Here is a 15,858-nt window from a genome sequence, read left to right as displayed (position 1 = left end):
TCCAACATGCCTCCTAGCATGCATTGCGGCGCAATGTAAATAACAATCAAAATTAATGTTCTGTGCTAATTCTTCAGTTACTGTTCCAGTTGTTTCATTAATTGCTAGTTATGGTATTTGATAACACTTTATTTGACATAAGACTGTCATAAGACCATCATATTTATAAAATGGCACTGCTATGGGCATTAATGAATGCCTATGACGGATATCATTTAGTGTCATAAAGGCAAATGATGTCACTTTTGAATGAATGTAAAACATCCGAGCTGGGCATAAATAATTTGCCGGATGACACTTAATAACATCTGTCATAAGCATTCATTAATGCCCATCATAGTGTCATAATTATGACGGTCTTATGACGCTGCTGTCAAATAAAATGGTACCCATTAACCCAAATAAATTAACAAATAAGCTGCAAGATTCAAAATGAGGGGAAAAAAGTAACGGCCTATCATCCGAAAATTACGGTATTGCTTCAAGTTTGTGTTTCATGCCTGAAATTGACTTGCAAAACTTGACTTAAAGTATCAAATGTTTGTTGTATATTAAGGTTTAAAAATGTCAAACTACAGGGCTATCATTAAGAAATAGGACTTCAAACTGACGCCTGGCTAGGGTTTAACATTTAGGTTGAATTCCTTTGATTTTCAAACTAGGGTTTCAATTCAGTCTTATGGTTTTTAAAGTCAGTGTTAGGCTTTTAAGCAAGGTTTGGAGATTCAGCCAAGATTTGTGTCCCACGTTGATGTGTCACACTGTGTGTTCAGGGACGTATCGTCAGTGGAAGTTTTGATGAACTATCATCAGAGTCTAAGGAACGAAGTGGATGCTCGCAGTCAGAATGTGGTGGAATGTATCGACATGGGAAAGATGCTGCTGGCGGCAAGAAACCCTGCCGCTCACCAGGTCACAATTCAGTACTCGCTCTACTAAATGTAGTACACAATAGTGTTTCATAACTAACAAACTCAAATTGAAATCAGGACCTCAGCATGTTTTGCATGTTGGTTTTTGATTAGACTCCTAGCTCCAGCACAAGGTTGATAGTGTGACAGTGTAAACCTTCTACTATCCTGAGCACAAAATCTCACATTACTATGAGGATGACTGTTGGGAAGATAACAATGATGATAAGACTGATGATTTTTGAGTGCAGATCAAGGAAAAACTGGACCAGGTGGTCGCTAAGCAACACGAGCTTTCTGAGAAGTGGGACAAGCACTGGGAGGAGTTGCAGCAATGTAAGCACACTCATGCACACATTCACACACAGAGTATAAAGTACAGCTTCTTCATAATGACACATGTGTGTTCATAATCGCACTGTACATTAAGCGCATTATATAACGGTGTCCCAGGTGGTACAATTTCTAATGTGGTCTGTTCAGTGCTAGAAGTGCACCAATTCGCTCAGGAAGCTGTAGTGGCAGAGGCATGGTTGGCAGCGCAGGAGCCTCTGGTCAGCAGCAAGGAGCTGGGAGGCAGCGTGGACGAGGTGGAGCAACTCATTCGGAGACACGAGGCCTTCCGCAAAGCTGCTGCCACCTGGGAAGAACGATTCAGCTCGCTCAGACGCCTTACCACGGTACCGATTTGGTTGGGCTTACTTCTTCCAAGTGGAAGACAAGCAACGGCTGGTATTTACTGTATTGGCCCGAATATAAGACAGTGTTTTTTTTTTGCATTGAAATAAGATTAAAAAAGAGGGGCTCGTTTTATATTCGCGGTCCAGACATTATACCCATTCACGACGCTAGATGACACCAGATATCATTGAAGCGATGTTCTGTTATGACAGATCTCAGCTACTAGTTTAACCAGTTTGCTATATTTTATTGCATATTTTTTCCTTATTCAGATTTGTTTCAAGACTATAGTTACAGTTAGACTTCACTTTGATGGTTAATGCAGTTATTGCAATTTTGTTGTTTTATCACAAAAGATTGGTTTATTTACATTTCAAAAACCAGAAGCCATTCATTTACGAATGTGATTGCACTTTAGTTTACATATTTAAATGTTCAGATATTAATATTTGAATGAGGCAAAATAACATGCTTTTTCTCTCAAATATATTGTTATAATCATTTGTTTCAGATGTATCAGAATTATTTTATGTATAAAAATTAATCTGGTGTTCAAAAAGTCTTTTTTCAAACTTGAGTCTTGAAAAAGAGGGGGTCGTCTTATAATCAAGGCCGTCTTAAATTCGGGCCAATACGGCAAATTCAAACATTGACGAAAATGTGTTATTTGGGATTCACTACCAGGACATTTTAGCATAAGTGGATTTTAAGAGGGGGCCAGGCCCCCCTGGTGGCCGAAAAATGTTAGTGCATGAAATTGACTTTCCTATATATATAAAAGCTATAAAGCAATAAAACTGCAACAAAAATGAATGAAATGAACAAAAAAATATATTTTTATAATGGGACAAAATTATTTTTCAAACAGTTCATGTGACTAGCACCTTAAATGGTCATTTGCTTTGCATATAATTTTCATTAAAAAAAAAGAGAGGGCAATTTTATTTTTTGAATGATTTTTTTCTTTGATTAAGAATATTTTTTGGAGATTGAATGACTTAGACACAAATGTCCTACCCATATTATGGCCCAAACATAAAAAGGATTGTTTCAATCAAATAAAACTTTTTCAATGAAAAATTAAGTGTTCAGTTAATTTTTCAATCTCAAATATTTTGTTCGCATTCTAAAACGTTTTTTTTTTTTTTTTTTTATGATTGAAATTTTTCTTTTTTGATTGATTGAATAATAAAGACAAAAACGTCCTAGCCAAAATGTGGCCCAAACACAAATCAATATTACTTCAATCAAAAAAGTTGCTTCAATCAAAAAAAAATACAATCAAAGAAAAATATCTTTCACATGCATTTTTTTGAGTTTCAAATTTATTTTTGCATTCAAACACATTTTTTTTTTTTTTTGATTGAAGAGAATTTTTTTGACTGAAAATATATATTTTGATTGAATCAACTTTTTTTTTTTTTTTTTTTTTTAAGCAACTTTTTTTTTTTTTTTGGATTGAATAATAAAGACACAAATCTACCTCCATATGGCTCCGCCCAGGGGATACAATTTTATACAGTTCAGGCTTGGTTACCGATTCATTTAAATGTTTGGGCTCAAAAATGAAGTAAGGATTTCAAATATGGATTTGAAGGAAGGGTGCAATTTTTAAAGTAGGGTTTCTTGTCAGCGTTAGGGTTTCAAGATAGGGTTAAAACATAGTTTATGAGACTCTGGTTAGGATTTCCTTGTAGGGTTTCAGACTAAGACTTCGAATTGCTGGTTTCAATCCTAAGCACTCCACTTATGTTCGTAGTAGATTTTGAGATGTTTGTACTGTTTCTGCAGGTGGAAAAACTGAAAGCTGAGCAAAGCAAACAGCCGGCCACTCCTCTGCTTGGCCGTAAAGTCTTCCTAGATCCTCAGGATGCTTCGCCGGCTCCCCCTTCCACTCTCCCCCGCCTCCCCCTCTCACCCGTCATGAGACAGACCATCTATGAGCGGAACGAGGCCAGCACGCCGCCCTCTCCTTCGCCCGCCACGCCCACGCCATCACCCTCGGCAGTTCGACATCCCGTTCATGCTGCCCATCCCGCCCGTTCGTCCATCTTGTCTGTGGCGACAGCCGCCATGTTGGTCTCGGCTAATCAAGTGCGAGAAAGTAGCGGGAAGACAGGTCACCTTCAGCCCAAGGTTAAGATTGTTTACTACTTTTCAATTATGTTTGACCTTTTGAAATTCAGAAAGATTCAGGCACATAATGTGGTTGTTTTTTTGTTTAAGTTTTTATAAATGCTTAGTTTGGACAGGTTAATGAATGTATGGATACATTTTGTAGCCGAACAATGCTGTTTAAGTTTTTGTTTGTTTCTTTTACAGTAATCTATAGTTTTTACTATCATTTCATTTGATAAAAAAGCTTATTTCATAATTATCCTGGTTTTAGTTAACTCTGATTACTTTTGTTCAGGTGGAGGTGGATGCCAAGCCATCGCCGTACCTACGCCAACCCAAAATCAAACACCTAGACGACGCTGTGACGCCACTTCTGGTAGCCAGTCGGCTGGAGAAGGCCCGAGAAAGAGGCAGGGAGATGGCAACAGAGCGAGCCGAGGTGGCCGTGATGGCCGAGGTGGTCCTCCAGGAGCCTAACCGAGACCGCCTCCATGGGGGGCCCCGACCCTCCCGGACTAACCCCGAGCCGCAGGTCCAGACTCACGCAGTGCGGCTGGAGCATCCGCTTTCCGGCGAACAGCTCATCCAGGCCCGCAAGAACGAGCTTCCTCAGGAGGTGTGGCGGGAACACGCCGAGCGACGGGAGCGACGGACTCTGGAGAGGCAGACGTCCAGCGAGCAGGAGGGACACGGAAGCCACGAGGGTCGCAAGAGGGAGCGAGACCGGCATCGGCTGGAGAGGCAGGAATCCAGCGAGCACGACACCGGGAAGGAGCATTCGGACAGACGCTCAGCAGGAGGGTAAAATGTTTGCCTTAAGTTTTAATTGAGATAATGTGTCTCTAAAGTAGAGGTGCACGATAATTATCGGTCCGATAATAGGAATTATGACGTCATCCCAATAAATCCGATAACAATTTATTATAGGGCCCATTAATAATATTTTTGGCACCGTGTCGGATTGGAATGTGTGCGTTTCTTTCCACTCCTGTTTTGCCGTATTTTTCCTTCAATGAGTTATAAAACTTACGATGGCAATTAGCAAATTTTTGCATTTTACAGTGTTATGTTTACAAGTTCTTCAGAGGCCTTTTGGTTATTGATAGGCTTGCTGTTCTATAATTGCCAGGTTAAGAAAGTTGTTTCATGGACCAAGACGACAAAAGTCTCCTCTACTGTTGCACCAAATGTTTTATCTGCTGATATAGCACAATACTTGTTGGGTTTATGTTTGTTTTAGATCAGTGCTCATTGTGCAGGGGAACACATCGTCAATGATATTGACTGATTGATTGTGATTGACTCAAATTATATTTATTTGAAAAAATTAATATGGGCACTTTTTTAAAGTCAAAACTGTTCTTGTCTTTGTTTTGTTCATTATAATAATGTTCATGTCATCATGAAAATTCTAGTTCGGTCAAAGACAAATCTATGCTTAATCAACCACTAGTATTTTTGACCTACAGGTGTTCAAAAACTCAGGTGAATATACAGTGAAAAATTATATATATATTATCGGTTATCGTATCGGTATCGGCCTTGAAGAGCAGGTAGTTATCGATATCTGTATCAAAAAATGGATATCGTGCACCCCTACTCTAAAGTCATTTGCTCTGTGGATATTTATGGTTCAGGTTTGCTTATTGTGCTTTCCTTTCTGCAGGGAGAGAAGAACTACTATGGCAGACATAGTGGAGCAGCTTCAGGAGAGAGAAGCAGCACAGGTTGGAAATTTAGAGTTCCTTCAAATACAGCGTTTTCATTAAAATTACTGAAGTTTAAAATCAATCCTTACCCATGATAGAAGGCCTTATTAACAGTGTTGTTAATAACGGCGTTAGAGTATAACGGCGTTACTAACGAAGTTATTTTTTTTCAGTAGTGAGTAATCTAATGACTTTTCACATCTTTGCAACGCCGTTACCGTTACAATTTGCGATACAAAGTTCACGATAACGATGATCTTACGATATGGCGAGACAACGATTATCATTCAATATTCTGCAAACTACTAATAAACAGAAAACCAAGCTTCTGCTGTCAATTGGAATAAGTTTATCACTAGTAGACGTCCAATCCATTTGAACTGGGAGGGTGGCAGCGGATGAACTTTCGTTCATTCGCTGCCATCCCTCCCACTTCAAACGGCTTGAACGTCTATGGCCGGTAGTGGCAGCCAATGAGGTATTTTTGGGCCATTTAAGGTCATTTACCTGTTGATTTTCAGTTACTTCTGACACGGCTCAGAGAACAAACGGACCCAATAATGCAGAGCTCAGAGCACATTTATTAACAATGGTTCTGAGAGGAAGAAGTCTTGGCCCTTGGAGAGGCGCGGAAGGCTGTTCGAGCAGGGGGGGGACGGGCAAGGCGAAGGTCCAGGCAGGATGCGTCTAGATCCGGTCCTGTAGCAGGGTTCAGGTCACAGAGAAAAGGCAGAGGCACAGACGAGGAGCAGGCTAGAGGCAAAAATCCACAAGGTCAAAAAGTATATCAAAGGCAGAGGCACAGACGAGGAGCAGGCTAGAGGCAAAAATCCACAAGGACAAAAAGTGTATCAAAAATCCGGCAAGACAAGGCAACTACAAACGCTCGTAAGTTGCAGTGAGGGCTAACAAACTCGCAATGGCTGTGGATGTTTATGTAGGGAGGCTGAGGTAATGACCAGGTGTGCAGGACAGGTGTGTGGAATTAGTGTTGATGACTGGGAGGGGAAAAAAAAGGAAAAGGCATACAGACCTGCAGTGGGTTCTAACAACTTCCTGTTGATTTGGGGATATTTTATGGGTCTTTAACAGTTTATTTTGAGTTACAGAACAGGAAGTGACCTGGGAATCACCCAAATAAATAGGCAGTGATTCAAACTCAACAGAAAATGACCTGTAAAATCTCTAAAATGAGCAGCAAGTGACCTGTAAATGCCCTGAAAATCTGATAGAATGATTGTGAATTTTCTGGTTTGAATGAACGAACGTTCCCAGTCTAAATGGATTGGGCATCGAGCACCGTCAATGCAGCCTTAGAGTTAACTGAGACACTATTATGGTGGTAGATTTTGGTAGCAACTTGTTGCTTCATTTTTATATATTTTTTTAGACATTGACACCTTTTTAAAACGATATCTCAATTCTTGGCAGGAGCATATCGATAACCTTTTGGGATACAAAGTATCACGATATATCACCATTTTGATATTTTGTCACACTCCTTGTGGTGACGCCGTTGCAAACCCGCAGCGAGATGGCTCAGAGCATTAGTATAGCATTCCCGATCCTGTTAGCATTAGCATTTAGCGTGGTGAGCGTCAATCTAAAGGGATCCACGGATAGAAAGACTTGTTGTTCTTAAAAGATAAACGTTATAATTTGATACTGAAACCCCTCTTGATATTTTTGTTTTTATACAATTTGCAAGATTAGTTTAACTAGTAGGTCGCCATTGTTGTTGACGTAGCAGAGCGGTGATGTCACATAGTTACGCTGCAGGGCTTCCAGATTATGACTACTGACATGAACATGTCATTTGTTCAACCCTTTCAATTTGAACCTGAGAGGAACATTAATGAGCATGACAGCACTGTCGATATTTCACAAAACGAGCAGCAAAAGCAAAATGAACAGCAAAGACTGGATGAGACGAGAGGAGGAGGAAAAAAACGGTGTTCTGCCAAAATGGGCTACACAGGCGAAACGTCCTACAAGAGGTGAATTTGTAGTACTACCGTGCGCTTTCAGCTTGTTTTGTTTAGATGCATACAGACAGAACATACTAAAGATGCCTTGAGAAAATACTTAAACATAGTAATATCAAATAAGCATGGTTTAGGTATGCTACTTGGCTAATGTGATCAACAAATCAACAATCTGCTTTAAATCTACCACAAAAAAACACAATGCTTAAAAGTATGAGAGGGAAACACATGCAAAAAGTATTTTTAGGCAATGAAAAGGTAATAAAAGCCTCAATAAAAACAGAAATAGTAAATACTCGCCGCTTTTAACTGATGAGCGCATGTGTTAGCCGTCTCACCACTTAGAAGGAATTGCAGTAACCCGGTAGTATTCGTATATAAACATATTTGATGTGAAAAATGTTATAGAATGTTAATGTGAAAGACTTTATAGAATGTGACATGTAATAACGTGTAAAACATGAAAAGTAACGTCAGCTACTTTGTTGAGTAACTACTTACTCTTACAATGAGGTAAGTGAGTTACTAACGCAATTACTTTTTGGGAGAAGTAATTTGTAACTGTAACTAATTACTTTTTTAAATTAATATTAACAACTCTGCTTATTAGTGAATTTTCGTGCTTTTTAAATGTGTAGTCATTAGCTGAAGTGGATTCAGCCATTCACTCGTTGGCTGCGATAAACGTCCAATCCGTATAACAAGGAGATCTGGCAATGAATGATGACGTTTTAAGTGCTGTTGACCGCAATAGACGTTTGATCCATTTGGACAGGGAGGGGCTGGCCAATCCAAATGGATCAGACGTCTATCACTTTCTGTGTCAGCCAATGTGTTCATGTAGCCCATGATGAATCTTCTAAAGCCATGACTCATGACCAACCAATGGTCACAAGAAAAGCCATATAGACAGTGCAGGTACAGTTATGCATTGCACAGAAGCAGAAACATGCTTTTCCATTTTTGTGGTGTTCTTTGATTTACAGCTGAAGACAAATTCATGAGTTCTAGAGCAAAAATAACGTAAGCACAGGCAGAGTAACACAGGTAAACCAAAGTGTGCTTTTTTTCAACACACTTATTCATGTAATTTATTTGCTTAGCATTTAATGCCAAAGATCGACCAGCTGGCGTTGATTGAATGAATGAATGAATTAATTAATGAATTTATTGTCATTGTCATCATCATCAGAATCATTGACAGTTTCAGAGTGTGGGATATTTTGGCCAGAAAGGAGAAACATTGAAACAGACTAAGGAATAATTTGCCCGAAAAAAAAAAGACGATGACAGACAAAGGAAAACGGGAAAAAGCAAATGCCTATCGATACCCGTCCCCCAACAGCCCGGGACGCACAGTCTAGGCTATAATTACTGATGACGATGTTCGGGCTGTGTCCCAAAACTATTGTTTGAGTAATGCATGAATAAAATTCCCAGTAGCCATAAGTTGCTTGAGTCATTCTTAACTTGCCCACCACTATATCAATAAAACTGACTGATAAAATTTAGCTTATTCTTGATCTGTGTGCATTTTTTGTCATCTATAACACAGTAACCACTACGTATACAGTTGCCTGCTACACCAGACTCACCGCTGTTCCAGCTATTGAGTCTGGCCACCATTCACGCGGATACAATTTCCAGGGCGGAGCAAACCACAGCAAACAGACAGCGGAGTGGACCAATCAGCGACGGGCAGATGTGACGTTAGTAAAATGACGAGGGAAGGACGAGGGACTTGCGCGCAGAAGTAAACATACGAAGAGAGCGGAGTTTATTCAACATGGCTAGCGCGTGACAGTCTGTTGTCTGTCAATGACTCGTGTCGATGCGTTTTTGGTAATTTAAAACTGATTTTACCGTGGATTGGAACATATTCTCGGCTCTCCCGGTCACCATCTGTGTTGTTGTGGAGACGACTTTCGACGCGCAAGAGTGACGTTGCTCGTTAAGAACACGTCACGCAAATAAACGAATCTGATTTGTCGATTGATTTTGTACCTGCTCGAGAGGCCGTTAATGGGCTGGTTCCCAGACTATACTCTCAGTGTTTGAAAAATACAGGGTGAATAGTCTGACAGAGCCAGGCAACGTATACAGTTGGTCAAATTCTTTGTATTTTCTTGTTTTCTAAAAACGATTTAAAAAAAAAAACAATTTAGCCAATTATGGTATTACCCAAATGATTGTTATGGGAGTAGGGAATAAGTGAATTATTTTAAAGTAAGACAGCTACAGAGTATTATTATTATTATTACATTTTTTCTTACCTGTTTTGCTCTCTCCAGGCCCGAGGTGAGGTTCCCCGCCTGCCGAACGGCCTACCAGAGAAGTCTTCCCGTCCCGACAGGCCTCGAGCCCGTGACAGACCCAAACCGCGGCGTAGGCCGAGACCCAAAGAATCAGGAGAGACCACGCGGCGATCCCGCTCGGCACCGGCACAAAGCGGCCCAGCGGCCCCCCAGCCACCCACACACAGCGCACACCACGAGGGCTTCCTCTTCCGCAAGCTGGACATCGAGAGCCTGAAGAAGAGCACTAACAGGTGGGTCTTCTGGGTCCTGATGTCTAGCAGGATATTTCTGGTGTTCATCCGGTGTCCTTACTCAGAACTTAAGAATGTTTCCATTGTTTCCCGCCACAGTAGGTCTATCTTCAGTTGAGTCATTTAATCCAAAATGTTTCTCTAAGATGAATGCGATGGCTGGAACGAGCTGGTTTCTTTTCATCTTTTTTTTTTTTTCTAAAAATTACACCCTGTCTTTCCTCGACTCCATGTATCAAAGTAGTTTTGCCTGTTATCCAAAGAAAGTTGCTTAAGCTTCACCAGTTCGACAAAAAAGTAATTAAAACTGGTGTTGGTTCCAGAAAGTCTCTGAAGATTCTTAAATTGGTCAAAAAAGTCCCTAAAACTTCTTTACTAAGCCGACAATGTGTCTGAAGGATCTTATTCGTAAAGACTTTTCAGGTCACTTTAGGCTCTGCTACAAACAATCTGTAAAGACTCTTCTTTTGGCCTAAAAAGTATTTAAAGGCCTTGTAAAATAAAAATTGTTTTTTTTCACACACCACATCCTGCCAGATTTAAATGCATAAAATATATATAACGTACACAGGCATCAGATGTTCCCGATTACTTCAAAAGACCCTTCAGCTCGTCGATCTGCATGCTTGACTGCCATGCTGACGGCGCCGGTTCGATCCCCGGATGGGGGCGGAACAAAAAGTGAGCAAAGTGACGGTCACCACCACCATAAGATCGGCCAATTCCGAAAAATAGGCGACATCTTTCAAGCTGTCAGATTTTGCGGGTGTGCCAACTACAATCAGTGTTGTTAATAACGGCGTTAGAGTATAATGGCATTATTTTTGTCAGTAGTGATAATTAATTACTTTTCCCATCTTTGCAACGCCGTTACCGATCACACTGAGGATGTGAAGGTGCGCGTTACTACAGTTTGGTTGAATCACACGCGAGATGTCTGAGAGACATAGAGAGAGCAGACCGGGAGGGGGGAAGGGGGTTGTGATGCAGTTGCAAACCCAATGCTAGGTGGCACGCTAACATTGTCGACAGCATTAGCATTTAGCGCTGCGGGCGACAGTTTGTGGCGTTTAGATGTTAATTGAACATACTGTACTGCTTTCCTGTTTCGTATGCATTATCACCACTAAGTGCGTGTTGTCCTTGTAGTTGCTACAAAAATTTGTTTTTGTTTTTTACGACCAAAAATATAGGTCCTTCTCAAAAAATTTGCATATTGTGATAAAGTTAATTATTTTCTGTAATGTACTGACTAACATGAGACTTTCATATATTTTAGATTCACTACACACAACTGAAGTAGTTCAAGCATTTTATTGTTTTAATATTGATGATTTTGGCAAAAAAAAGTCAAGAAAAACAAAAAATCTAAAAAAAATTAGCATATTTCATCCGACCAATACAAAAAAAAAAGTTTTTTAATACAAAAAAATGTCAACCTTCAATTAATTATATCAGCTATGCACTCAATATTTGGTCAGGAATCCTTTTGCAGAAATGACTGCTTCAATGCGGCGTGGCATGGAAGCAATCAGCCTGTGGCACTGCTAAGGTGGTATGGAGGCCCAGGATGCTTCGATAGCGGCCTTAAGCTCCTCCACAGTGTTGGGTCTGGTGTCTCTCAACTTCCTCTTCACAATATCCCACAGATTCTCTATGGGGTTCAGTTCAGGAGAGTTGGCGGGCCAATTGAGCACAGTAATGCCATGGTCAGTAAACCATTTACCAGTGGTTTTAGCACTGTGAGCAGGTACCATGTCGTGCTGAAAAATGAAATCTTCATCTCCATAAAGCTTTTCAGCAGATGGAAGCATGTAGTGCTCCAAAATCTTCTGATAGCTAGCTGCATTGACCCTGCCCCTGATAAAACACAGTAGACCAACACCAGCAGCTGACATGCCACCCCAGACCATCACTGACTGTGCGTATTTGACACTGGACTTCAGGCATTTTGGCATTTCCTTCTCCCAAGTCTTCCTCCAAACTCTGGCACCTGGATTTCCGAATGACATGCAAAATTTGCTTTTATCTGAAAAAAGTACTTTGGACCACTGAGCAACAGTCCAGTGCTGCTTCTCTGTAACCCAGGTCAGGCGCTTCTGCGGCTGTTTCAGGTTCAAAAGAGGCTTGACCTGGGAAATGCGGCACTTGTATCCTATTTCCAGCACACACCTGTGCACGGTGGTTCTGGATGTTTCTACTCCAGACTCAGTCCACTGTTTCTGCAGGTCCCCCAAGGTCTGGAATCGGCCCTTCTCCACAATCTTTATTAGGGTGCGGTCACTTCTTCTGGTTGTGCAGCGTTTCCTGCCACACTTTTTCCTTCACACATACTTCCCACTGAGATGCCTTGATACAGCACTCTGGGAACAGCCTATTTGCTCAGAAATTTCTTTCTGTGTCTTAGCCTCTTGCTTGAGGGTGTCAACGATGGCCTTCTGGACAGCAGTCAGGTCGGCAGTCTTACCCATGATTGCGGTTTTGAGTAATGAATCAGGCTGGGAGTTTTTAAAAGCCTCAGGAATCTTTCGCAGGTGTTTTGAGTTAATTTGTTGGTTCAGATGATTAGGTTAGTAGCTTCTTTAGAGTAGCTTTTCATGATATGCAAAATTTTTGAGTTAGGGATTTTTGGTTTTTCTTGACTTTTTTGCCAAAATCCTCAATATTAAAACAATAAAAGGCTTCAGTTAACTAACTTCAGTTGTGTGTAATGAATCTAAAATATATGAAAGTCTAATGTTTATCAGTACATTACAGAAAATAATGAACTTTATCACAATATGCTTATTTTTTGAGAAGGACCTGTAGTTACAGTATTTGCCCTTAACTTTTCTTGAATGACATATCCATAAACCTTGTGTGATTTTTTTTTTTTTTTTTTAAATCAAAACAACTAGAGCAAAGATAGGAGAGGGAAGAGATTCTGAGCCCCACCTGCATATTGAAAAATATATCTACAATATATACGTAAATTAGGGGTGTGACTGTCCACACAAATCACAGTTAAGTACGCACCTACGTGTTCGATACGGGGTCAGTACAACAGGAAAAACAAAAAGGCTTTTTTTCCTCACAAAATTTGAAAAAAGTTTGTATATCCTTACCCTCTTATATAGGTGAAATTTTAAAAAATGTGAAAAGTGTGACCTATGTTTTTTGGGGGAGGAGGTAAAAAAGGCCGGTCAATTGAATCCGTTAATATAAAAATATTTGATGTGAAAAATGTTATTGAATGGATCATGTAATAACGTGTAGAACTTGAAAAGTAACATCAGTTACTTTGCCGAGTAACTAACTACTCGCACTTACATTGAAGTTACTGAGTTACTAACTCAATTACTTTTTGGGAGAAGTAATTTGTAACTGTAACTAATTACTTTTTTGAAGTAAGATTAACAACACTGACGACAATGCACTGAAAATCAGTCCAGCTCAACCTTCACTTGTCAGTCAAATGGGCTCGTTTGATTACAGTACGATTAAGTGTGTGTAGTCTGTGCAAACAGTATGTCCCCTGTGCATGTTGGTTTAAAAATTCTCTTACGACTATTCTCCTAATCAACTTTCCTTTAACCGAACTTTCATACTGTTTGTTTCCATCCTCGCTGCTGCTGGCTGCTGCACCCCCATCACATTTAAGGTAAGTCCTATTTAAGATATCCCTAGCTTTACCCCGAGCTGTATGTAGCCTCCCTCCACCCTGCACGTCCCCTTTCCCCGTTTGGCGTCCGTCTTGTGTTGTTCTGCAGTGTGTTTTCTCCTCCCTTGTTGGTGTTGGCCCTTCTCGCCCACCTACCTGTAAGCTCAGGTGAGTGAGGTGTTAACTTAGCAGCAGCTATTCTGCACCAACACCTAACTCTTCACATCTCCACCCCCTTCCATCTCTTCTCCCCCTCCACCTACCCATCTTAGCAGGTCTTGGGTGAACCTGTACTGCGTGCTGAACAAAGGCGAGCTGGGCTTCTACAAGGATGCTAAAAACACAGCCACGGCGTACAACAATGAGCCTATGCTAAACCTTGCACACTGCCACTGTGATGTCACCAACGGATACAAGAAGAAGAAGAATGTCTTCACGCTTAAGTACGAGCGCACACTCGTCTCCACGCTAAATTGTAACCCTTAACTGTTTCTTGCCACTAAAAACCCGCCAGTCGTAAACTTCAGCAGACTTTTGGACCTTTTAGACAAGTCTAAAGGGTCGTCAGTTTATTATTCAAAAAGTCTCTAAGGACTTTATAGATGGCTCAGAGAGTATCTGAAGAGTCTTGGTCTAATAATTTAAAGATTCAACCATCAGTCAAAAAGTCTCCAAAGACTATCTTCTTATGATCTGAAGATTGTCTTTAGACTCTGTAGTTGGTCTAAACCAGTGGTTCTTGAATCCCAGGGGTTCGGTTAGTCAGTCTAAGGCAGGGTTCACTTTTCCTGTCGTGTTTTCCATGTCTCCCTCCTCCAACACACCTGAATCAAAATAATCAGGATCATTATCAGGCTTCTGGAGTAGTTCCTGATGACATAATCATTTGATTCAGGTGTGTTAGGGGAGAGAGACGTGGAAAACACAACAGGAAAAGCGGCACCGATGTCCGGATTTAGTGAACCCTGGTCTAAGGGGTTCAGTGAAGGTTATGACACGCAGGTCCCTATTTTCGGATGCTGACTCAATCTAGGCAAAGTGACGTTTTAGACCAGGTTTCGGACTGGTTAGTCCCCAATTTATAGGCTTTATTCCAATTCTTTCAAGTGCGAGTCCTCAATCTGATGGGAGGAGAAACAGGTTTGCTCAGTGGAAGGTTGACTCTCACTTGGTATGAGGAAGTACAACAGACTACGGGTAACGTGCGCTGCGTTAACATAAAAAAAACACTTGCGTCACATTTTACGCCATGAAAATAGTATGTGAGGCAAGGATGTAATAGAATGAGAATGTCGACATGAAAATAAAAATAGAAACTGTGAAATGAATTGAGGTTAATTTCCTTTTCCAATGTGAAAAGCAAATCAAAAGGCAAAATTATTTGTTGTAAGTTCACTGTTTATTGGATTTGTGAGAAGGTTCATGTTTATTTTAAACCCTATTCCTCCAAATTTGAATGAAAAATTCTAAGATATGCACATTGGGCCACTCTTTTACTCGTTTAGTGGTCTAGTGATGCTTTTGGCATAAAGATAAAAACATACATTTTTGCCTGTTTAAAAACATACTGTCTACATGAGAACAAATTTGAATGGGAATTCGCTTGGGTTTTAGCTTGCTCGCTTAGATAAATTGATTTTGAATTTGAAAAAAGGGTTCCGTTAATGCATGTGTGAAACCCATGGAGTTCACTACCTTTAGCAAGGTTAAGAACCACTGATCTAAAACTCTCCATAAAGACCGTGATTTAAAAATTGAATAAAAATGTTCTTTCAGACCTTTTAGAGTCAGCACTTACAGTATTTGGAGCTACTGTACATTTAATGTATTAAGAACAACAACTCGATTAACTGTAAAATTTAAACTGTCTTTGAAGATCATCTGTCAACTCTCCCTTTGCTCCATGATTCTAAATGACGAAAAAAACATTTATGATTCATGATTTCAGTTTGCCAAAAAAAGCCTTTGAAGACTCTTCAGTTGGTTTTTAAGTCACTGGGGATTCTTTAGTTGGTTTATAAAAGTTCCTAAATTATTTCTGTCCAAAGACTCCATTTGAGACCAGTTGGGTCTTCTGAAGACTAAAGTCAGTCTGTCTAAAAAGTCTCCAGTATATTTAATCTACAAAATCCTTTAATCCAAAAAGTCAAATAACTTTTCTGAATAACACTTGGTTGTCTACTATCCTAACAGGACAAAAGACGGCAGCGAGTTCTTGTTCCACGCAAAAGACGAGGTGAGATTTGTCTTTTCTTTAACACAACAG

General features: G+C 40.3%; 1 protein-coding gene across 3 annotated transcripts in view; it reads left to right on the top strand.

Annotated features, from left to right (window-relative positions):
- The window catches only part of LOC130917414 (spectrin beta chain, non-erythrocytic 4-like), a 113,351-nt gene that overhangs the window by 92,254 nt on the left and 5,239 nt on the right, over window positions 1-15,858 (top strand). For 2 of the 3 annotated variants that reach the window (XM_057838795.1, XM_057838797.1), the window contains 9 exons: window positions 774-912; window positions 1,163-1,247; window positions 1,395-1,591; window positions 3,384-3,728; window positions 4,006-4,511; window positions 5,377-5,437; window positions 9,696-9,952; window positions 13,865-14,035; window positions 15,786-15,828. In XM_057838795.1, coding sequence (XP_057694778.1) covers window positions 774-912; window positions 1,163-1,247; window positions 1,395-1,591; window positions 3,384-3,728; window positions 4,006-4,511; window positions 5,377-5,437; window positions 9,696-9,952; window positions 13,865-14,035; window positions 15,786-15,828 — 1,804 coding nt within the window. The remainder of the gene's footprint in view (window positions 1-773; window positions 913-1,162; window positions 1,248-1,394; window positions 1,592-3,383; window positions 3,729-4,005; window positions 4,512-5,376; window positions 5,438-9,695; window positions 9,953-13,864; window positions 14,036-15,785; window positions 15,829-15,858) is intronic. The other variant, XM_057838796.1, reaches the window with a different exon arrangement.

The sequence above is a fragment of the Corythoichthys intestinalis genome, chromosome 6, assembly GCF_030265065.1.
Source record: "Corythoichthys intestinalis isolate RoL2023-P3 chromosome 6, ASM3026506v1, whole genome shotgun sequence".
NCBI classification, from domain to species: Eukaryota; Metazoa; Chordata; class Actinopteri; order Syngnathiformes; family Syngnathidae; genus Corythoichthys; species Corythoichthys intestinalis.
Note: the sequence above shows the minus strand (reverse complement) of the source record. Positions and strands in the feature narration are given on the sequence as shown.